Source organism: Sceloporus occidentalis, unplaced genomic scaffold (genome assembly GCF_023333645.1).
Source record: "Sceloporus occidentalis isolate IW3139 unplaced genomic scaffold, rSceOcc1.0.p SCAF_5, whole genome shotgun sequence".
In the NCBI taxonomy this organism is placed as follows: domain Eukaryota; kingdom Metazoa; phylum Chordata; class Lepidosauria; order Squamata; family Phrynosomatidae; genus Sceloporus; species Sceloporus occidentalis.
The window spans coordinates 138,018,394-138,041,921 of NW_028316985.1; the positions used below are offsets into that span (position 1 = coordinate 138,018,394).

At 42.3% G+C, this 23,528-nt stretch overlaps 1 protein-coding gene across 2 annotated transcripts; it reads right to left on the reverse strand.

The window, feature by feature from the left end:
• Window position 1: 1 nt before the first annotated feature.
• On the reverse strand, window positions 2–18,375 carry ETFDH (electron transfer flavoprotein dehydrogenase). 2 transcript variants are annotated; one of them, XM_089525599.1, is made up of 13 exons: window positions 18,167–18,374; window positions 13,672–13,815; window positions 12,556–12,785; window positions 11,943–12,024; window positions 10,557–10,675; window positions 9,309–9,386; window positions 7,159–7,305; window positions 6,178–6,318; window positions 5,301–5,444; window positions 3,865–4,033; window positions 2,351–2,533; window positions 749–970; window positions 2–599 (listed from the first exon to the last, which is right to left on the reverse strand). In XM_089525599.1, the coding sequence occupies exons 1-13, from the start codon at window positions 18,198–18,200 to the stop codon at window positions 436–438; spliced, it is 1,857 nt and encodes a 618-aa protein (XP_089381725.1). In that variant the 5' UTR covers window positions 18,201–18,374; the 3' UTR covers window positions 2–435. The 2 variants fall into 2 exon arrangements, with proteins under 2 accessions (XP_089381725.1, XP_089381726.1); XM_089525600.1 differs by lacking the exon at window positions 7,159–7,305 and having other exon boundaries at window positions 18,167–18,375.
• Window positions 18,376–23,528: the final 5,153 nt, after the last annotated feature.

The window sequence follows — 23,528 nt, forward strand, 5'->3', positions numbered from 1 at the left end:
TTGGTAAAGTATTCTTTATTACTTAACAAAATGAAGTTATACCAGATTGTTCAATCAGTATGGTATTCCCTTTTACAGCAATGAAATCTATGCCAGAAGTATTCTCCAAGCTGTTCCTTTCAGATCAAAGTCAATGAAATTTAGGTATCAAGAAAGTAAGACACAGAAAAGTTACAGAGAATTTGATACCTGTTTTCATATTCTTTGTTCTGAGCTGTGTCCATTATTTAAACTGAGGTTTTGGCAAACCAGACTAGAACGTATTCAGACTAGTCTCACACCACTTTCTCATAAGTATGAGTTCACTCAAATAAGGCTAGTCCACCTGGACATGTTGAACATAAATTCCTTCTTGAACATAATACTAATTGAGGACGATTCCAACACTATGATTCTGCAGCACTGGCAAGAATATTCTTTCCATGTTGCTCAAAACTACATTCCATTATATGCTGGTCCTCCTCCACCTTCAGGAACAACCCAGTTAATATTCTGGCTGGGATCTTTAATATCACATGTCTTGCAGTGGACACAGTTCTGAGCATTTATTTGCAATCGCAAGCCTTCTCCACTTTCCACAGGAACATACTCATAAACTCCTGAAAAATGGAAAATTGACTTTAGTGCAAGGGGAAGCAGAATGTTAAGTAATAGAAATCATGTTTAAAAAAAAAAAAAAAAAAAAGCTAAGATCTGCTGTATTAAGCTTAAGTATTGTATTGTCATACTCTTCCCCAGCAATAGATACCTGCAGGGCAGAATCGTTGCTCAGGTCCATCATATATAGCTAAGTTATGGTTGACAGGAACACTGTCGTCTTTCAGAGTCAAATGAGGTGGCTGGTCATGCTCATGATTTGTACCACTCAGAGCCACTGATGAAAGCAAGTCAAAACTGATTTTCCCATCAGGTTTTGGGTATTCAATAGGTGTGCAATCTTTGGCTGGCTTTAGCTGCTTTGCATCTGTTCCTAAAACAACAAAATGGGGGGAAATAGTAAATAAAAAATGCTGAAAAACTGACAATAGTAAGATAAAGAAGTATACATATCCCCCCTCCCCGAGAACAATGTGAAAGAACAACGTGAAAATAACACCTTTTAAATGCCTACCATCTCTCAACATTACCTTCATGTAAAGTGATGCATGCAATAACAATATATCCACTTATTTTAATATTTCACACCCAGTATTTCTGGTCATTTCCTTCTTAAAGTTAAAAGAAGGAAATACTAAAATGCTTCTTATTAGTAACAACTTGGAAGTTAAAACAATAACCCACATTTGTTCCACATGCACAAGTTATTCCCGAGCAGACTATTTTTTCATTGCCTCAAATCAAATATGGCCAATTTTCTGGTGATGATGTATCAACTGGCTGTATCTACCTAGGAAAGATCTCATGGTTATGGTGAAAGCCCACTAAATGTAAACTCTGCTTGAGTAGTGATCGGAAAACTCCACATTAGGAACTGGTAACAGCAGGTGTGAAAATGAAGATAATCACATTTCCCAAAAATTATACTGCAATAAAGTTTGGAATACTGTATTTAGATTTTTAAATAAGGTTTATAAGAGATAAAATGCAAAAAGGACTGGCACACTTTTCTTATGAAAAAAGTGAAACTGCATCTAGGTAGTTTTAACTTTTAAAAAACCCAAATAGCTACGAAATGATGAATTATGAGACAAAGGCTAGAAAAGAGTTTCTTATAATGAAAGAATTTAGGATTGGTCATTATTTGGTCTGTGTGAACATACTACAAAACTACTTATTTTGTAGCTAAGCAATTCATTTAATAAAATTTTCCACCATTAAATATTGTGGTAGCCACTAGCTTAATTGGCTTTTAAGGCAAGGTTGATGAAGAATGGCACAATCAGTCTTAATACACTTGGGCTACATCCTCACTGCAAAAATAATCCAGCTCGACACCAGTTTAACTGCCATGGCTCAATGCTATGGAGTTCTGGGAATTGTAATTTTGAGAAATTTAGTCTTCTGTTTCAGAGAGTCCTAGTGCCATAACAAACTACAATTCCCAGAATTCCATAGCATTGAGCCATGGCAGTTAAACCGGTGTCGAGCTGGATTATCTGTACAGTGCAGATGTGGCCTAGATATAACATTCATATAGAGGTAGTATAGCTGGAGCCTCTTCAGTGCCCTGCCTATGAGCATGCATTTGGGCTGCCATGGTTGGTAACACAGTGATGGAACAGTAGTTTCCAATGAAGCAGTCATGTTCTTAGGTTATTTCCCTGATATTGCTTATTAACAACCATAATGTAAGAATTGTCAAGAAATACTTGTTATGTTAAAGATAGACATTTCTAGTTTAAAAATTAACCTGGATGTTTTAGGGTCCAAGGCTCGTTTCCTCTTAGTATCCAGTAAAATATGCCAGTGTAAATCATTCCTCCATACAAACCCAAGACACTATGACAGGAAGGACGAATATTTCTAACTGAATAGAGTTCTTTCCATACCCATGATTTCTTTAGATTGTCTTCATATTCAGGCACATAAAGACCTAGGAATAAGAGTTTAGAAAATTAACACTGGACAGTTTTCAGCAGTCGTTCTCAACCCTCCTAATGCCACGACCCTTTAATATAGTTCCTCATGTTGTGACCCACAACCATAAAATTGCAGTATCTCAGTTCCTAAGACCATCGGAAATATGTGTTTTCTGATGGTCTTAGGCGACCCTTGTGAAAGGGTCATGTCCCCCAAAGGGGTTGCGATTCACAGGTTGATAACCGCTGGTTTATAGCTTTATAAAGATGGATGGCTCCTAAGACCTAAGTTGAGAGGAGTGCATAGGTGAGAGATTTAAAAAAGGAATTTTCAATTATACTGAAAGATAGGTTTAACAAAACTATGAATACAGTTTATGCTATGTAGTATGGTTTGCTTTTCTAATACTAGAAAAGTCTAGTACTGTTTGCTTTTCAATTCTAACAACAGATACACATGTTTCAGATGTAAAAGTGATGTATTAAATGCTGTCTCACAGCACTGCACAAAATTATAAAAATAAATGACATTGGCTAGGTGCCACTTGTGTTCAGTTCACTGGTAGAAGAAGCCTGACAATGAATCTCCCACTCACTACTGTTCTCCTGTGGACTCTCAAATATCTATTCCAGAGTTAAGTGGCATTAGGGGGCTGAGGTGGAGGGAGAGTGAACTGCTGAGGTTGTCCAGGGTTCCAGGGGATAAGAAATCACCTTCACTTGTCTCCTGAGAGTTTTGTCTATAAATTCATGTTCCCAGACTACGGCCAATGCATTTATCAGAAGAATACCAACATTTTTTCTGTCCATGGCAATAGTGTTCAGAATTTTAACTCTACATTGATGATGAAAAGAAGCTGGAAACTTCGGTGGAAATTTGTACAAGGCCTTTAAAGCAACTGATACAAGTAAACATACTGGAGTATATATTTTCAACCCACATATACAAGGTCTTGAATTCTGGATTAATCTCTTCTAGAATAATACTTGATACCAAAGGGCATGAAACATTCTACCACAAGATCTTGCCAGAACCAGATAAAAATATTCTGAAGTTATTAGTCTCTACTTTGCAAACTCATCTTGATAAATTATGCATTAATTGCAATATGCTGAAGTTTTAGGACAAGACACTTCTGACAGTTCACTTGCTTTTAAGAAGTTAATTGGTGTGAAAACTCACAGATCATTAAAAAGAACAGTAAATCCTAAGGCGTCTTAAAGACTAAATACATGTATTATCACAAAACTAGGAAATGTTATTGCATAATATTTTGTGAAATTCATCAGCTACATGAAATATTAGTCAGAATTTCAGGTTTGTATATGTATCGTATAATCTTACCTATTGTTTTTGATTGATGATTTTCATTAGTTAGTTGATTAAAAATGGCTTCTGAAGCCAGCATGCCACTCTTCATTGCTGTGTGTGTACCTTTAATCTTTGGAACATTCATGAAACCTGGGCTGCAGCCAATGAGAACGCCACCAGGAAATGTAAGTTTGGGTATGGACTGAGAAGATAAATTCATGGATGTAAATATTATTGTATTCATACATCAATATGAAACAAGTTTTTCCCCAGAGCTGAGTAGTATTATGTATTACCTAAAAACTGGTCATGAGTTCAGATGTACTAATATTAACTTGACAGTAGCAATGCTATTACACCATCCATGCCTTCTCTTTATCTCTACACTGACAGCTCAAGAAGTATGACTTTACTCCACACTCCGTATCTGTTTTTACTCATTCTGATCAAGGGAGTGGCTTTCTTCTCCCTAATGTGATAGGAACTAGTACTACATTTGTACCCATTGGCTACAACTATGTTTCTTTCCTGGAAAATCACCATGGACCAGCAGATGCTTGTGCGCTGACACCAACCCATGGACCACTACCAGCACTGACATAAATCACGCACAAATGGGACATTGATCCATTCTGTACTATGAGCCTAGATCAAATATGTATATAAATTATATACATTAATATGTATTTCATATACATTAAATATGTATATATTTAAATTCTGAAGACTTGCCAGTGATGTACCATGTCACACCAAACTACGAAATTCATCTGCCCATTTCCTACTATCCCAGCTCTTCTCCACCCTCATCTGCTCATTTCTTCATTTCCCTATTTCCTGTGATGCACTGACACCACAGGAATTTACTGAAAAAGATATTCAATATTATGCTATGATTCCTGAGTTTGCTGCACATTTCAGTATTTAAGAAATACTGTGTTGAATTATTAAAAATTATAATTAGAATGAATTTTCAATTAGAATGTATAGCCAAGGATTTAAAAGAGCAATGCATTCAAGGCTACCTAGAAAATTCAACCTTTTGTAAAAATGAGAATATGCATTAAAAAAGAGCCAACACTACTGCTTTGTTTGGCAAAATGTGTCCCTATAGGACTGAATTACATGCAATACCAACTATAGTTTAGTACTGTGCTCATGAGTACAAAGTCCAGGCTTGCATGCTTTTAGCTTCACTTTCAAAGAATCATAGCTGCATGTAATGTAAGCAAACCAACTTCATAAACTATAATGTGAAGTTCGCTTGTTTAGAAACAGAAATTATCTCTAGTTTCTATGTGACAATAAACCATGATGAAAATGAAACTACAGTAGCACAATCTGAAGAAAAAAGAAAGCATTTTAGTTTCATTACAACTATCACTTTTCCAAATAAAGTGTAAACAAGCAACTAGTCTTCACACAACAGAGAGGTCCAGGTAAAGAATCCTGTATTGCTAAAATGTTACCTGGAATCCACCTTCATTAAGAGCTCGAGCACCATAAGCAATCCTTTTACCCCCTTCTAAAGTAGGCTGTACACTGGGATGGTGCTTCCACCTCTGAAATTCCTTAAATGGACTCAAGTAAGGGTTTTGATAATCCAAACCAACCTGTTTAATATAAAACAGACTGTTTAAAAAAACAAAAACACAAATTATAAAAATACTTACAAGGCAATATAAACCTCTCACACAAATGTTTCCTTATTATATCAACTGCAGATTATGCTGATATCATTTTTGGTTTCAGTATAATATTTTGTAGCCTAAAATTATCCTCGTGCACCATTTTTCATATCAGTTAGAGGTCTGTACAACTTGGTGTAGCGTGAATCTTCATTCTGCCACTAGGGAAGAGAACCAATTTGAAATGTGTATGGCAACTAATTTCTCAATAAGAACCAGGCACTGTGGCTTTGATGATTCTCCTCCACCACCGTAGCTTTTCTATGGCTGAGAAAAATGTTGGATGGTCAAATAATACTGTGGGAGAAAATAATTTGACACATCTAGGAAAAGGGCTTTCTAGTTAATAATATTTGAATGTTGCTTCTTTTGTTTGTAGCCATAATATCTACACTGAACAAAGCAAAAGAGGTAAAAATATGGTAACCAGGAACACTAAAGTTACAAGAATTCTACACATGAGAATTCAGAGTACAAAACTTATTTTAAATTTCAGCATCTGAGCACCTAGCTTCAGCTGAATATGTTATTGCCTTAGGTAAGACACTAGTGTGTGCACCTTGCTCGCATCACATTTTTCACCTTATTTCCAATATTTATTTAATAATAAAGAGGAAAGTTCAAAAGCAAAGTTTCAAGGGAAAAGCAAAATTCTTACCACAAATCCAAGAGCTACAAGTGGTTCACCTTCATTTAGATGATAAAGAAAAGATCCTCCATATGTCCTTCTGTCCAAAGGCCAACCAACTGTGTGCTCTACTCTTCCTGGTTTCCATTTATTTTCTTCAATAAGCCAAAGCTAACAGAGAAAACCAATCCAATACAGCTCATTAGATTTCATTACACTGACAGTCCTCAACTGTCACAGGGGTTAGGGGAGCAATATGGCTGGGAAAGTGGAAAAACCATGCATGTCTCTAGGCCTCGCAAACCTTACTGAATACACAAAAAGTACCTGTGCTGGCAGGGTGGCTGGGTCTGTCCACATGTGCATTCCCTCATTCACTCACTCGGGCAGGAAGGGGAATGGGATGGGACAGGGAAGAAATGGTACACCCATCCCACCCCCTTCTCCCTCTTCACAAGTTAGTGAGCAAATGTGTATGCCCTCCCTCCTTACATCCCTGCTGTGCCATCCCCTACTCCTTCCACTCACTTGCACAAATGAGGGAATGCATGTGCATGGGTCAGAGCCAGCCATCCTTGTCAGTTTTATTTCCTCCCAGCAACATCAGGGCAAGATAGCTGTGCAATATGAGGCAGGGGGGTGGGGGTAGAGGAGCTGACGATTTGGAAGGCTATGGCCTTTTAGAATTACAACTGCCTTCTTCACCCTCTTCCCAATGTCACACTGCAGACTTCCAGATCCATAGCTCCTTCTCCCCACCCCAATGTCATGTTCTCCCCATGCAAGACCTCTTCAAAAAATGAATAGTTTTCAAACACATCCAGCAGCAAGAAGAAAATTAATTAAATTATTTGTTCCTCTTTGTGGGAAGGAATAATTTAACCTAACATATCCCTCACATCCAGACAACATCACATATATTAACCAAGCATTCTTTAGCAGTAACGTTTCTCTATTATAGGATTCATATAGCCTTAGCTAAATTATAACCTATCAATAATAAAACAATACCTCTTTAAGTCCAATGCCATAAGTTTGAGGTTGGCAATTCTCCCTTAAATTATATTTGCTATACAACTGCTTTGCAAGGTGTCCATGACAGCCTTCTGCAAACATTGTTACTTTGGAATGCAATTCCAAGCCTCTTTCGAATGTAGCCTACAAGAGAAAATCATATACCACTATCAAACAGAAACCAAATTTAAAAATCTTTTGGCAAAAAGTGCAACAGAAAGAAGCAAGATGATGATGGTGGAGCATGCTTTGTTTTTTGAAATGTTTGCACTGCTTTTTCCATAATACAACATGATGTGAAAAAGTTTGACATATTTTCATCGTACTGTGCTGTACCAAAGCTTTAAACATAAAAAAAAGGGAGGAAAGAGAATTAATTGCTATTTTGTGCTTCCTGAACTGGGACTAGCTGAAACTATAGCAAGCATGTTTGCTGTCTCCACACTAGAGTGCTAAGCATACTACAGTGTAAAGGGAGACATGCATCTCTCAACATCTGGGACTGTGATGATTGATCAGACAACTGTCCAATAGCATCTCTGCTTCACACTTGGCTGAACAACATTGCAAATACTACCATAAACAAAGGGGAACTTGCAGCTCAAAGTGTAAATTGGCCTTTAAAATTATTTTGACAATCGACTTATTATTTCTTTCATTAATAACTTAGGTTGGCCAATAAGTATTTTAAAACAAATACTGAATTGTTTTGATTTTTAAAGTACACATCTTGTTGAAACAGATTTTTCAACTTGTTTCTTACATATTTTACATTTGGATCAGCTTGCGGCAGAGTATCCAGTTCCCATAATCAAATGTCATTTAAACCTCTGTTTAAACAATGGCGGGATACAAACGGGCAGGGGAAGACGTCTTGGAGGTGTATTCTGCTGAATACGGAGCCTCCAGACCGCCCGCCCCGGGGGCGTGGCTCAGGAGATGGGGCTTCCACATGGGGGGCAGTGAAGACGCCTCACCTGGGGCCGTTTCTGACCCGCAGTTTCCAAACCGCCGCCTCGGAGGACGCTGCAAAGAGAGAGGCAGCTTCCTCACGGGCGGCCAAAAACGGGGCTTTTTTTTTCCTTTGCCGGCTGGCGGATGCGCAGCTGCAGCGCTAAGCAGCGGCGGCAGAAAGCCTATGGGCACATTTAAAGTGCCCAAGCCCCTTTAAAACTTTTTTCCCCGCTCTGCCCAAGAACAATGGTGGTCTCCTGCCAGCTGGTGATCAGCTGGTGTTGGCATCCTTGCCCGCTTGCACGTTGGTAGTGTCACCAGCATCATGGATGCCTCCTCTCCTTTGGTCCCCGCGCTCCTGCTGAATCTGCAATGCACAGCCACAGCTGTCGCCGCTGCCACCGCTGCCACCGCTGTCCCCCTGCCATCCCCCATCACCTCCCTTGTACATATGTAAATATTTACAGTTTTAGCGGTTTTTATTGTTAGGTGAAAATGGCACAGGAATGTGTGTAGGGGCTCACAGCGCATGCGTACATGTTGCTCTAGGGTTAGGGTTAGGGTTAGGGTTAGGAGTCTTAAAATGCGCTGCAGCTGTGCTGCAGCTTCCACACCTGCATGGCAGCTGACGCTGCAATTAAAGCCTGACTGCAAACTGCGCATGTTCCAGGACCCCGACTCATTATGCAACGCAGCAGACACGGAGCTTTTAAATGGGCAACTTAAATTAGCGGCGTAGCAATTCTGGCGCACCGGTGCAGCAGCTTACATACAGAGCTGCGCAGCTGCGCATCAAACGGAAAAGAAGCGGAGAAAAGCAGCACCTTTTTAATGCCGCCTCTTCCCGCTTGGGGCGTGCGGGGGACGTGTTCATGGCGGCATTCAGGTAAGGCCCGTCTGAAGGCTCTACCTTCATGACGTCATGAATACACCCCTTTTTGCCCATCTGTATCCCGCCAATGTCTTTCACAGCATTTTGGGATAATTACACAACAATTCCTATGCTGATCTTAACCCTAGAACTTTACATCACCTGTTTCATTACCTTGTAATTTAGTTTAAAGTCCACTTTAAACTGCAAGACCTGAAACATTACTGTTTTGTTAGCATCAAGCACATAACAATGACTCTTACAACTTCTATTTAATGAAAAGCTATCAGATATAACTTGCTATAAGTAAACAAGCATTTACCTTAGGTGCTCCATCCTTTTGGATACCAACATCATTTGTGGCAATCCCTTTCACGCTACCGTCTTCACTGAAAAGAACCTATGGGGGTATAAACATAGATTTATAATCTCAAACTGACATTAATCTGTCATTAGATTGGTGAGACACCTGTATACAACGTCTAATTGTGCTCAGCAAAGTAATGACACTAAAAAATTAAACTATTTCCAGCGGCATGGGACATCCTTGAAGTTCTTGAATGAAAAATCTGAAGAGAACAACAAAATGAATTTGTCCAGCTCATGGACGTAAGACATGAAAAAGAGTTTTGTCTAGCGAGCTTCTGACAGACTCCAATTCCCAAACTATCTAAAGATTCAAATCTCATTGTCACTTCTACTGAAAGGCATTGTTTTGGCATGGTCAAGACTGCAACTAAATTCACTAAAGAAAAATGTTTGTTTTCTCCCTAAAAAAAATCCCCATGCTAACTGGCCCAAAACTCCTGGGCACTTGCTGTTGTTGTTGTGTGCCTCCAGGTCACACTTATGACTTATGCCAATCCTAAAGATGTTCTTGGTAAGATTTGTTCAGAGGGGGTTTCTCTTTGCCTTTCTCTGAGGATGAAAGAGTATGACTTGCCTAAGGTCACTCAGTGGGTTTTTATGGCTGAGCAGGGATTTGAACCCTGGTCTCCAGAGTCATAGTCCAATGATCACACCACTACACCATGCTGGCTTTCTGAGGTCCTCTCACTGGCTAATTGTGACTATCTTGGTTGTTATGAATTAAAAAGTAGCTTTCATCATTGCTTACTGTCTGGGTGCAGTGAAGTTCCCTTTCAGACTGAGCAGACAATTCCCCTACACTTTCTTTTCTACTTTCCCAAGAGTCATTTGTTTGGCTACTAGGATAGATAGTCTGACCTAATAAGCCTAAATCTAGCTGGTTGTTTCAACAAGGACAGATCCACTGAATCTACTGCTGAATGATCAGTCACCTATGTAAATCCCATTAATTCAGTAAGTCTACTGCTGCTGTTGGTTTTATCAACTGGCTTTCTGGATATCAGAACTGGTATCAGCTGGATATCAATTGGATATCAGCTGGATTTCTGCTGAAAATATAAAATAGAATGATTTTAAGTGATTACCTTATCTGAAACAATTTATAGATTCTTCTCAAGCAAGTTAGCTATTATGAAATTTACAATAAATTCTGCAAATTTCATAAATATACACAAACAAATGGCAACACTGGTGTCATTACCTCAGCTGCTGCATAACCTGGATAGACTTCAACACCAAGCGCTTCTGCTTGTTCACCCAACCAGCTCACAAAGTGTCCCAGACGAACTATGTAATTTCCATGATTAACCATTGGAAGTCCTAGTTTAAAAGAATATATATATCTATATCTATATCTATCTATCTATATATATTACAGTTGGCTTCATAAATACTGTTCTTGGACAGGTTCAAAATTTCCATTCTGTCATATTTATCAACTGAAATTGCACAATAAGCTTATAGTTATGACTTATGTGGCCTCTAACCAGCTTGAGAACCAGTTTACAAATCTTACACAAAATCTGTATTTCTAAAGTGCCTGAACAAAACTTCCTTGAAATGACTAATAATAATAATAATAATAATAATAATAATAATAAATTTTATTTATATTTCCCGCCTCTCCAAAGACCGAGGCCAGATTACAGCAGTAACATAATACAAAGTAATACAAATGATACAACATATTCATACACCATTAAAAACTAACACTGAATTTACCCATTCCTATTAGTGCTCTAAAACCTATCTCTCTGTAAACAAAGTTGAGAGCGGGTTCTTCTCATTAGCTTTCCTACAAAGTCTGTTGGGTAAGCACTACTTTGCTCATCTGTTTTTGAGTACAATTAAAAATACTTACTTTAGTTTAGTTTATGTATAAAGCCCTATACAACTACAGTCCATACTGTCTGAGGATGTGAGGCTTCCCAGGCTTTGCTATTTTCCAGAAAGGTCCTTTTCTCAGTTTTGTCACCCTGAGTCAGGGTGTCTGACGGAACCACAAGATCGGTTTTCTTAATATCCATTCCCACTGGAAGCTAGGCTAACCTCTCCATATTTTTTCTGCTGGTAAACTTACATTTTTTATAAAGGCAATCTTTTGGCAACTGATGAAGGGGCTATCAAGCATAGAAGTACTTTATTTTTCCTTACCAATGTGTTTTATATTGTATTTTGATAGTTTTCAATTATCTTTTTAATCTTATGTGGAATTTCACTGTCTTTTAACTATGAGCTGTATAATCTTGTTGAGCCCTATTTTGGAGAGAAATGTAGATATAAACCCAATCAAATAAATATGCTAATACATACCTATGTTACACAAATAGGTTGAAAGAATCAAATTTTATCCAGTTTACATAAATATCTTTGTTTGAGGAAAAATTGGTTACTTGTCACAAACACTCAGGTGATAAGAGAGTTTACAAGCTTGTCCTATCCACAATGTACAAACTGTAGTAATAAAAACTGCTTCATTATGTGGAGGCTAGAATCTGCTTCAATGAAAGAACAGCTCATGAAAGTGCTTTGCACTCCAGTGCTTTGCAACTGGAGATTAATGAAGATCCTTAGCCAAAAACTGTACCTGGAAGAATGGGAACTGGAATTCTAGATTTCTCTGTTAGTATTCCAAACTTGTCTTCTGTTACAGTAGTATGTAATGGAGCCTTAGAAAAATAAAATAAAAATTGTTGAAAACATATTGTTTTTAAAACACTGGAACACAATGACCATTACAGACTCATAGTGAACTAAAGCAAACATTTAAACTGGTTATGGACGTCAATCGAATGAAATAAATAATAAAAACTAAAGATGAAATAAAATAAATAGCATATTCAAGGGAGATGTGCACCATTAAAAAAAATAGGAGTAGAGGGAGCTCCCTTATTTCTTCTTACCACGCAAATATAAGGATTATTTGTACAAAATAGAAAAAAGAATTGAAGTGCCTGAAAGATGTTGCATTGGTTTCCACAGCTTCATTCCTGAACAGAGCAAGGTAATGGATTTAACACAAGTGGGTTTTGCTATAAAAAGATTACTGGATACTTCTTATTATTGTTCCTCCCATGAAACATTTATTGGGCTAATTTTAAGATAATATCATTAACATGCTCTGTAGCTATTACTTGGCTCCAGACAACTAAAGCTAACAACCAAAGGTAAAGATAAAAATACAGAAGGTAAGCTCTCACCCCTCGCTCTTTCCAGTCTGGCAACAGTTCTTCCAAGGCACGTGGCTCAAGGCAAGCTCCAGAAAGTGTATGTGCACCAATCTGAGAAGCTTTTTCCACAAGGCACACACGGATTTCTTTGTCATGTTCCTTGGCTAACTGCTTGAGTCGAATAGCTGCCGAGAGTCCTGCGGGGCCTGCTCCAACTATAAGAACGTCAGCTTCTTCTGCAAATCTTTCCATGCTGACCTCTTTAATAGACCCATATAAAGAAATCAGAGATAGGCTAGATCACTGATACCCAATAAATTGTCCCTCTACTCTTAACTTGCCTGAGGTGACAAAATAATGTGTCAATCCCTGACAAAAGAGATAGGGATTAGATCTTATGTGTGTCTCTTATACTACAGGTCTGTTAAAGGTGATCTGAAGACAGTGGATGTATATTATAACTAGATCAGCAAAGTCACTAAATAAATGTAAGCAGCCCTGTCAGAACCTTCGATACAAAGGGGGATGTTAAACTGGCACAGTAGTTTACAAATCCTGAAGTACTCTTGTTGAATGTGAAAATATGCTCAGTATCGCTGGGTATAAGTAGTCGTTGGAGGTCTGAGAACAGTCGTCTAAAGAGCAACTTTTTCACATTACATGGGATGGTATTGTACAGGATACTATTGAACATGCTACTACAAGGATATAACAATGGATCTGGGGCTACCAACATTCACAAATGAGGAATCCACAGAGCAGAATAAACCCAGATATAGCTATTGTCTCATGGTGGCATCGGTGACCTGTACTTTGTGTAGTTCTTATCAACTGTATAAAGAAGTTATTTGCTTGTTTTGTGTAGGTTTTGTTTAAAAAACAATCTTATGGTGGGAATAAAATATTTATATGCAAAGAATGAAGGGGAAACAACAAAACTAATACAATGTTACCTGCATGCAGGTAGTCTCTCCCTTTGAAAAACAAAAAGTGAGCCCATTGCTCACACTTCTCTCTGTTACTGCCTTACAAGAAGAAATCCCTAGCTTTCTCATCTGTTCATTTGTAAGAATCTCTTAGTTGCTACATAAGACTAAGCAGGGAAGTAATTCAGCAAATATATTTTATTTATCATTTCTCACTCACTTTCCCATCGTTTGTCTTTGTCCCGTGGATGAATGGAATAGTGGGTGGTTATTTGAGGCACAGTAGTAGAAGCCCATCGTGTTGCACTAAAAGGCCGAAGGCAGTCTTTTCTTGTTGACTTTAATACAGACAGACAACGATGTGCTGTTGCAAAGAAAAGAACATTTCTCTGTGACTATTCAGACTTTATTTTAGCTCTATAGCTTTTGACACGGATACAAATATTCTACTATTCATAAGGATAGCCTACCTGTATAACCTTATCTCTTCCACGTGTAGGACATTTGTAGACACCAGATGCCCATGTCAGGTTCTAACAGAATCAGATTGATTTGACGTCCACTTATTAACTTAGTAAGAGATTTACTTGCACCTCCACATTACAAAAACTGTAGCAGAGGTGGGCAACTGTTGGTGCTTAGCAGGCTGTTTTAGCCCCCAAAGAATCTGTTTTTTTACAATGGGAAGTGACCTGGAAGTCAATCCTGGTTCTCTTCCTGATTTTATACAGTTAAAAAATGCCTCTCCTGGACCAAAAATGTGGCAAAATCACCCAGAGTGCATCTCAGGACATTTGGGAACAAAAACAAATGACCCCCTTACCCCCCCCCCCCCAAATTCAAAAGCTTTTGACCAGTGGGAGCCTCACAAACCACCCTGGGAATTATATGTGGTGCATGGCCTGCACTTTGCCCACTTCTGATACAAAGCAAGAGTGGGGAATATGCAGAACTCCAGAAGTGATTGAACTGCTATTCTCATGAACAATGACCATTTGTTAGGAGCCCTGATGACACAGTGGTTAAAGGTCTGTACTGCAGCCACTCACTCAAAACCATAAGGTTGCAAGTTCAATACTAGCCAGGGCTCAAGCTTGACTCAGGCTTGCATCCTTCTGAAGTTGCTAAAATTAGTACCAAGCTTGTTGGGGGCAATTAGCTTACAGTTGTAAACAGCTTAGGCACTGCTGGTTCAGTATGAAGCGGTATATAAAAGAAGCTGTTTGTTATGCTAGGCTGAGCTGATGAGAGGTGCAATCCAACAACAGCTGCAGGGACATGTACTCCCTACTTTTGACGAGGGGAGAAAAGAGTTATGTTTCTTCAGAATGCCTTACCTGGTTAATGCTTGACAAATACAGAAAATTGTTATTATATTGCTCCAGAATGCAAAAATATAGGTGCCTGGTCAGCAATATTGGCTATATCAGTGGTTCTTAAATGGTGTGACAGGACCCTTTGGGGGGATGAGAATTACTCAAGGGGGGAGGGGGGCACAAGACTTGGAGGCCCTGATCCCTTTTCCTTCTCCTCTTCCCCAACTTTTTTACGCATAAGATTTACACATGCACTGAGTTATTGAATTTACTTATATAAAACTATTCTAATTTGAATGTTATTTCCTTACAAAACATTAAAATATCAATATACGTGAATGAAAATGTGCACACTAAATAAATAAAATATTGTTATCCTTATACTACGCTGAGTGAGGGGCAGGGAAGTGATATCTGCAATGTAAATGTAAATAAGGGTCTCAAGGGTAAAAAGTCTGAGTACCACTGGACTATATAATTGGTTTGGGTCAACTAGATTTGTATGATGGGAGGAAACTTATTTTTCCTCCTCCCAGGTGTGGTGCCTGAATGTTTCTTTCTCTCCTTTTCCAACCAGCAGCCCTCCATAGGAAAAAGGACTCCCAAATTAGAGGCTTTGATTTCCAGGTAAATGTGAGTCATATTTTTCTTCAAGCAGCCTCTGGAAGAAAGGCTAAGGAAGTGGGGGGAAAGAGGTCAAAACACACCAGCCAGAACAGGATCCTCATACCTGTAATTGGCACAATAGTTTCTATCTCTCTCCTTCCAAGCTGGTTCTTAAGTTTTACAAACTATTTTGTTCTGCATATGATCATTATACAGCCATATCATAATCACTGCTTCAACAGCATAGGGCCACGGAGAGCCTCCCTTCCACAACAGGGTTGGTCTCTGTCCAAACAAACTTGTTTTATAAGATCCCACAAACCAGTCACCTTTGCTCTAGTTTTACTGCTAGCCAGCAGAGGGAGAGGAAGGAGCCTGAAAGAAGGGGCTGGTGGCAGGGAATATGGATACTTGTCTTGGGCCAGTTTAGAGTGTCACCAGAAAAAGGGTGAGATCTCTCAAAGGATGCCTTGTGGGTAGAATTCAAGAGATATAATAGCCAAGTTAGTTTGCAATATCAGTATGCAAAGGGATCTTATAGCACCTTTGAGACTAATTGTGCAAATGAAGTTGTAGTGTAAGCCTTCATAGACTTGGTCTACTTCCTCAGATGCATGTCTCAGACCAAGAGGCCATTCACATGTTGTTTTTAGTGCAACTATGAAAATAATCTCACACATGCATTAAGGGTTTGTTGTTCACACTATGGAAACACACTGATGTGCACCTCTACATTTGGGTGCTCGCGCACATCAGCAGTCAAAGAAAAATGGAGTTGATGATGCGAATGTATTCGAAGCATGTTCAAGGCATGCAGAATTTTATCCCGGTTTATCCTGGGTCTATTTGCCTCAGTTATTAACACAGCTGAGAATGTGAATCTTTTAGAAAAACTTGGGGGAAAACCCCAGCATCGATTATCCTGGGTTACGTGGGATTTTTTGGGTAGCATTTGAAATGCATGTGAACAACAAAGATTCAAACCAGATTCTACCTGAATTATTTTCACTGTCTGAATAACCCCCAAGTGTATAAAAACTTATGCTGCAACATCTTTTGCAAAGTTAGTCTCCAAGGTGCTACAAGATCCCTTTGCAGGCTGCTTTGTTGTCATTACTCTCCCCACCCAAGAGTTCTGTTTATTATTGGTGTTGTTATATATCCTGCTTACCCCCCCCCCCCCCCCCAAACTGGCATCAATGCAGCTTACAGCTTAAAAGCACAGTACAGCTCTTCTTATCTGTGGGCTTGCCATCCACGGATTTCAGTCTCTGTGGACAGCAAGCCCCACTGTTTTTAATAGAAGTGCCCATTGCAGTGCCATAGGAAGCAACAGGACTTGAGGTCCCATGTTGCTGGGACGATGGTGGTGGGACTGAGACAGGCCTTTCCTGAGGATCGCAGAGCCTAGTCTGGCTCATATGGGGAGATACATTCTGCCAAATAGCCTGAACCTGAGCCACATAGGGCTTTATAGATCATACCCAGTACTTCGAATTGTGTCCAGAAACAAACTGGCAGCCAGTGGGCCCGTTTCAACTGGGGCATTTGGTATCCTGCCCCAGTTAACAGTCTGGTTGCAGCTCTTTGGACTGGCTGAAGTTTCTGAACACTCTTCAAAGGCAGCCCCATAGACCTAAGTCATGTTTACACACACCAGCCTCGTCTCTTTCCTGAGACTCAGACGGGATTTAAACAACGTACAACATTGCTGACTCCATAATTTGGCTTGTGCAGGAACACATTTTGATGGGGCCCAACCATTTCATAGGCACGAATCACTACAACACCTAAACTGCTGGCATATGCCAGGTTTTAACCACATCTTCTCCTGACAGTGAGCAGAGAACAGGGTTAGTTTCAAGCTTCAGTGTGGCAAACGATTTCTGTCTATTTGCACCCATCCTCTCTTGGGAAAAGACACTCCACTCCTCCCACTGAACATGAAAAGGAAGAAACTGTAATGAAGGAGAGAAAGAAGGGATGGAAGGATTTTACCTTTCCTTTAACAGCCAGATTTAACACAACTTATTCTAAATGGGTGCAAGGACTTCATATTAAGTGAATTACGTTTATCAAGTGGTTAGAGTGCTGGGCTGAGACCCACTGAATCCTGAAATAGACAGGGAGAACTTGGCCAATCGCTCCTTCTCAGCTTGACCTTCCTCATAGGGTTGTTGTGAGGAAAATGTGGAGAAAGAAGACTGCCTTGGAGGAAAGGCGAAGCATAAGCAAATGCAACGTCACGCATAGCAAAAACCATTCTGAGCATGCATGTACAACAGTTTGTCACTGTTTTAAGTGTTTAAGTATCTCCAACCTACGGAATCCTGGGATTTGTAGTTTTACAAGGCCTCCAGCCTTCTCTGCCAAAGAGGTCTGGTGCCCACACAAAACTACAAATTTTGCAGTTAAAGCGGTGCCAAAGGTCCAAAACACACTGCGGAAACAATCCAGTCTGAGACCGCTTTCACTGCCCTGGCTCAGTGCTAGGGAATTCTGGGAACTGTAGTTCTGGGAGACGTTTAGCCTTCTCTGGTGCCACAGTGAACTACAATTCCCAGGATTCGCTAGCAGTGGTCTCAAAACTGGATTATTATGTGTTTTGGAGCAAAGTGCATTATTTCCAAAGTGTGCAGGCACTCTTTTCCTAAAAGAGAAAAGAAATGAAAGACTCAAAGCGGAAGTTAACATCAGAGAAGTTGCAGATATGAAAGTGAATATACAGATTTGAGTCTGAGATGTTATCCACCACAAAACTGCTTAAGAAATAAGATTTTAAATGTACTTTACCTCGAGGGGAAACCCTGCAGGCTGGGAAAAGCATGGCGCTTGGCCCAAGAGAGTGAGAGAAAGCCCTGGCTACTGCCTCGCTGCTCCTTTATCAAAGCCCTGGCTACTTCTTCTCTATGCTACAGACTCAAAACTCGGGCTCCCATCTTCCCACAATCCCTGGGCAACACAGTCACGCCCACAAAGTGGTGTCGCAGCAGCCACAGACACACATGACAGAAAATGGCCGCCCTTTCCCACTCCAAGAACTCCAACTCCCAGCATGCACCGAGGGAAAAGCGCACCTGACTTGACAGAAAATGGGAGGGCTTTCACACTCCCAGGACTCCAACTCCCAGCAGGGACCGAGAGAAAAGCACGCCTCACGTCACTCAAAGAAAAAGGCCACCGTTTCCCACTCCGACAACTCCAACTCCCAGGATGCACAGCAGTAAAGCGTGCCTCACGTGACAGAATATGGGAGTCCTTTCCCACTCCCAGAACTCCAACTCCCAGCATGCACCGAGGGAAAAGCGCACCTCACGTGACAGAAAATGGGAGTCCTTTCCCACTGCCAGGACTCCAACTCCCAGCATGCACGGAGGGAAAAGCTAAGCTCACGTGACAGAAAATGGGAGTCCTTTCTCACTGCCAGAACTCCAACTCCCAGCATGCAAAGCGGGAAAAGCTAAGCTCACGTGACATAAAATTGGAGTCCTTTCTCACTGCCAGAATTCCAACTCCCAGCATGCACAGAGGGAAAAGCGCACCTCACGTGACAGAAAATGGGAGTCCTTTCCCACTCCCAGAACTCCAACTCCCAGCATGCAAAGCGGGAAAGCACACGTCTCGTGACAAAAATGGGAGTCCTTTCCCACTCCTAGAACTCCAACTCCCAGCATGCAACAAGGGAAAAGCGCATGTCACGTGACAAAAATGGGAGTCCTTTCCCACTCCCAGAACTCCAACTCCCAGCATGCAAAGCGGGAAAGCACACGTCACGTGACAAAAATGGGAGTCCTTTCCCACTCTAAGAACTCCAACTCCCAGCATGCAACAAGTGAAAAGCGCATGTCACGTGACAAAATGGGAGTCCTTTCCCACTCGCAGAACTCCAACTCCCAGCATGCACGGAGGGAAAAGCGCACCTCACATGACAGAAAATGGGAGTCCTTTCCCACTGCCAGGACTCCAACTCCCAGCATGCACGGAGGGAAAAGCTAAGCTCACGTGACAGAAAATGGGAGTCCTTTCTCACTGCCAGAACTCCAACTCCCAGCATGCAAAGCGGGAAAAGCTAAGCTCACGTGACATAAAATTGGAGTCCTTTCTCACTGCCAGAACTCCAACTCCCAGCATGCACAGAGGGAAAAGCGCACCTCACGTGACAGAAAATGGGAGTCCTTTCCCACTCCCAGAACTCCAACTCCCAGCATGCAAAGCGGGAAAGCACACGTCTCGTGACAAAAATGGGAGTCCTTTCCCACTCCCAGAACTCCAACTCCCAGCATGCAACAAGGGAAAAGCGCATGTCACGTGACAAAAATGGCAGTCCTTTCCCACTCCCAGGACTCCAACTCCCAGCATGCAAAGCGGGAAAGCACACGTCACGTGACAAAAATGGGAGTCCTTTCCCACTCCCAGAACTCCAACTCCCAGCATGCAACAAGGGAAAAGCGCATGTCACGTGACAAAAATGGGAGTCCTTTCCCACTCCCATAACTCCAACTCCCAGCATGCAACAAGGGAAAAGCGTACCTCACGTGACAAAAATGGGAGTCCTTTCCCACTCCCATAACTCCAACTCCCAGCATGCACAGAGGGAAAAGCACACCTCACGTGACAGAAAATGGGAGTCCTTTCCCACTCCCAAAACTCCAACTCCCAGCATGCAAAGCGGGAAAGCACATGTCACGTGACAAAAATGGGAGTCCTTTCCCACTCCCAGAACTCCAACTCCCAGCATGCAATGAGGGAAAAGCGCATGTCATGTGACAAAATGGGAGTCCTTTCCCACTCCCAGGACTCCAACTCCAAGCATGCAAAGCGGGAAAAGCTAAGCTCACGTGACATAAAATTGGAGTCCTTTCTCACTGCCAGAACTCCAACTCCCAGCATGCACAGAGGGAAAAGCGCACCTCACGTGACAGAAAATGGGAGTCCTTTCCCACTCCCAGAACTCCAACTCCCAGCATGCAAAGCGGGAAAGCACACGTCTCGTGACAAAAATGGGAGTCCTTTCCCACTCCCAGAACTCCAACTCCCAGCGTGCAATGAGGGAAAAGCGCATGTCACGTGACAAAAATGGGAGTCCTTTCCCAATCCCAGGACTCCAACTCCCAGCATGCAAAGCGGGAAAAGCTAAGCTCACGTGACAGAAAATTGGAGTCCTTTCTCACTGCCAGAACTCCAACTCCCAGCATGCACAGAGGGAAAAGCACACCTCACGTGACAGAAAATGGGAGTCCTTTCCCACTCCCAGAACTCCAACTGCCAGCATGCAAAGCGGGAAAGCATACGTCACGTGACAAAAATGGGAGTCCTTTCCCACTCCCAGAACTCCAACTCCCAGCATGCAACGAGGGAAAAGCGCACGTCACGTGACAAAAATGGGAGTCCTTTCCCACTCCCAGGACTCCAACTCCCAGCATGCAAAGCGGGAAAAGCTAAGCTCACGTGACAGAAAATTGGAGTCCTTTCTCACTGCCAGAACTCCAACTCCCAGCATGCACAGAGGGAAAAGCGCACCTAACGTGACAGAAAATGGGAGTCCTTTCCCACTACCAGAACTCCAACTCCCAGCATGCAAAGCGGGAAAGCACACGTCTCGTGACAAAAATGGGAGTCCTTTCCCACTCCCAGAACTCCAACTCCCAGCATGCAACGAGGGAAAAGCGCACATCACGTGACAGAAAATGGGAGTCTTTTTCCACTCCCAGAACCCCAACTCCCAGCATGCACTGAGGGAAAAGAACGCCTCACGTGACAGAAAATGGGAGTCCTTTCCCACTCCCAGAACTCCAACTCCCAGCATGCAAAGCGGGAAAAGCGCACCTCACGTGACAGAAAATGGGAGTCCTTTCCCACTCCCAGAACTCCAACTCCTAGCATGCACTGAGGGAAAAGAACGCCTCACATGACAGAAAATTGGAGTCCTTTCTCACTGCCAGAACTCCAACTCCCAGCATGCACCGAGGGAAAAGCGTACCTCACGTGACAGAATATGGGAGTCCTTTCCCACTCCCAGAACTCGAACTCCCAGCATGCAAAGTGGGAAAAGCTAAGCTCACGTGACAGAAAATTGGAGTCCTTTCTCACTGCCAGAACTCCAACTCCCAGCATGCACAGAGGGAAAAGCGCACCTCACGTGACAGAAAATGGGAGTCGTTTCCCACTCCCAGAACTCCAACTCCCAGCCGGCAAAGCGGGAAAGCACACGTCACGTGACAAAAATGGGAGTCCTTTCCCACTCCCAGAACTCCAACTCCCAGCATGCAACGAGGGAAAAGCGCACGTCACGTGACAAAAATGGGAGTCCTTTCCCACTCCCAGGACTCCAACTCCCAGCATGCAAAGCGGGAAAAGCTAAGCTCACGTGACAGAAAATTGGAGTCCTTTCTCACTGCCAGAACTCCAACTCCCAGCATGGACAGAGGGAAAAGCGCACCTCACGTGACAGAAAATGGGAGTCCTTTCCCACTCCCAGAACTCCAACTCCCAGCATGCACCGAGGGAAAAGCGTACCTCACGTGACAAAAATGGGAGTCCTTTCCCACTCCCAGAACTCCAACTCCCAGCATGCACTGAGGGAAAAGAACGCCTCACGTGACAGAAAATGGGAGTCCTTTCCCACTCCCAGAACTCCAACTCCCAGCATGCAAAGCGGGAAAAGCTAAGCTCACGTGACAGAAAATTGGAGTCCTTTCTCACTGCCAGAACTCCAACTCCCAGCATGCACAGAGGGAAAAGTAAACCTCACGTGACAGAAAATGGGAGTCCTTTCTCATTGCCAGAACTCCAACTCCCAGCATGCAAAGCGGGAAAAGCTAAGCTCACGTGACAGAAAATGGGAGTCCTTTCCCACTCCCAGAACTCCAACTCCCAGCATGCAAAGCGGGAAAGGACACGTCACATGACAAAAATGGGAGTCCTTTCCCACTCCCAGAACTACAACTCCCAGCATGCAACGAGGGGAAAGTGCATATCACGTGACAAAAATGACAGTCCTTTCCCACTCCCATGACGCCAACTCCCAGCATGCAAAGCGGTAAAGCACATGTCACGTGACAAAAATGGGAGTCCTTTCCCACTCCCAGAACTCCAACTCCCAGCATGCAATGAGGGAAAAGCGCACGTCATGTGACAAAAATGGGAGTCCTTTCCCACTCCCAGGTCTCCAACTCCCAGCATGCAAAGCGGGAAAAGCTAAGCTCACGTGACAGAAAATTGGAGTCCTTTCTGACTGCCAGAACTCCAACTCCCAGCATGCAAAGCGGGAAAGCAAATGTCACGTGACAAAAATGGGAGTCCTTTCCCACTCCCAGAACTCCAACTCCCAGCATGCAACGAGGGAAAAGCGCACGTCACGTGACAAAAATGGGAGTCCTTTCCCACTCCCAGGACTCCAACTCCCAGCATGCAACGAGGGAAAAGTGAATGTCACGTGACAAAAATGGGAGTCCTTTCCCACTCCCAGGACTCCAACTCCCAGCATGCAAAGCGGGAAAAGCTAAGCTCATGTGACAGAAAATGGGAGTCCTTTCCCACTCCCAGAACTCCAACTCCCAGCATGCACAGAGGGAAAAGCACACCTCACGTGACAGAAAATGGGAGTTTTTTCCCACTGCCAGGACTCCAACTCCCAGCATGCACCGAGGGAAAAGCGCACCTCACGTGACAGAAAATTTGAGTCCTTTCCCACTCCCAGAACTCCAACTCCCAGCATGCACCGAGGGAAAAGCGTACCTCACATGATAGAAAATGGGAGTCCTTTCCCACTGCCAGGACTCCAACTCCCAGCATGCACGGAGGGAAAAGCTAAGCTCACGTGACAGAAAATGGGAGTCCTTTCTCACTGCCAGAACTCCAACTCCCAGCATGCAAAGCGGGAAAAGCTAAGCTCACGTGACATAAAATTGGAGTCCTTTCTCACTGCCAGAATTCCAACTCCCAGCATGCACAGAGGGAAAAGCGCACCTCACGTGACAGAAAATGGGAGTCCTTTCCCACTCCCAGAACTCCAACTCCCAGCATGCAAAGCGGGAAAGCACACGTCTCGTGACAAAAATGGGAGTCCTTTCCCACTCCTAGAACTCCAACTCCCAGCATGCAACAAGGGAAAAGCGCATGTCACGTGACAAAAATGGGAGTCCTTTCCCACTCC

What these genes read in the sequence shown, in the direction of transcription:
- ETFDH (XM_089525599.1), bottom strand. Translation starts at nt 18,200, where the DNA reads ATGCTTTTCCCAGCCTGCAGGGTTTCCCCTCGAG. An exon ending in CAGACTGGAAAGAGCGAGGG is followed by an intron (nt 12,025 to 12,555) that starts GTGAGAGCTTAC and finishes TATTTTTCTAAG; the next exon opens with GCTCCATTACATACTACTGT. An exon ending in TCATCAATCAAAAACAATAG is followed by an intron (nt 2,534 to 3,864) that starts GTAAGATTATAC and finishes TCTTATTCCTAG; the next exon opens with GTCTTTATGTGCCTGAATAT.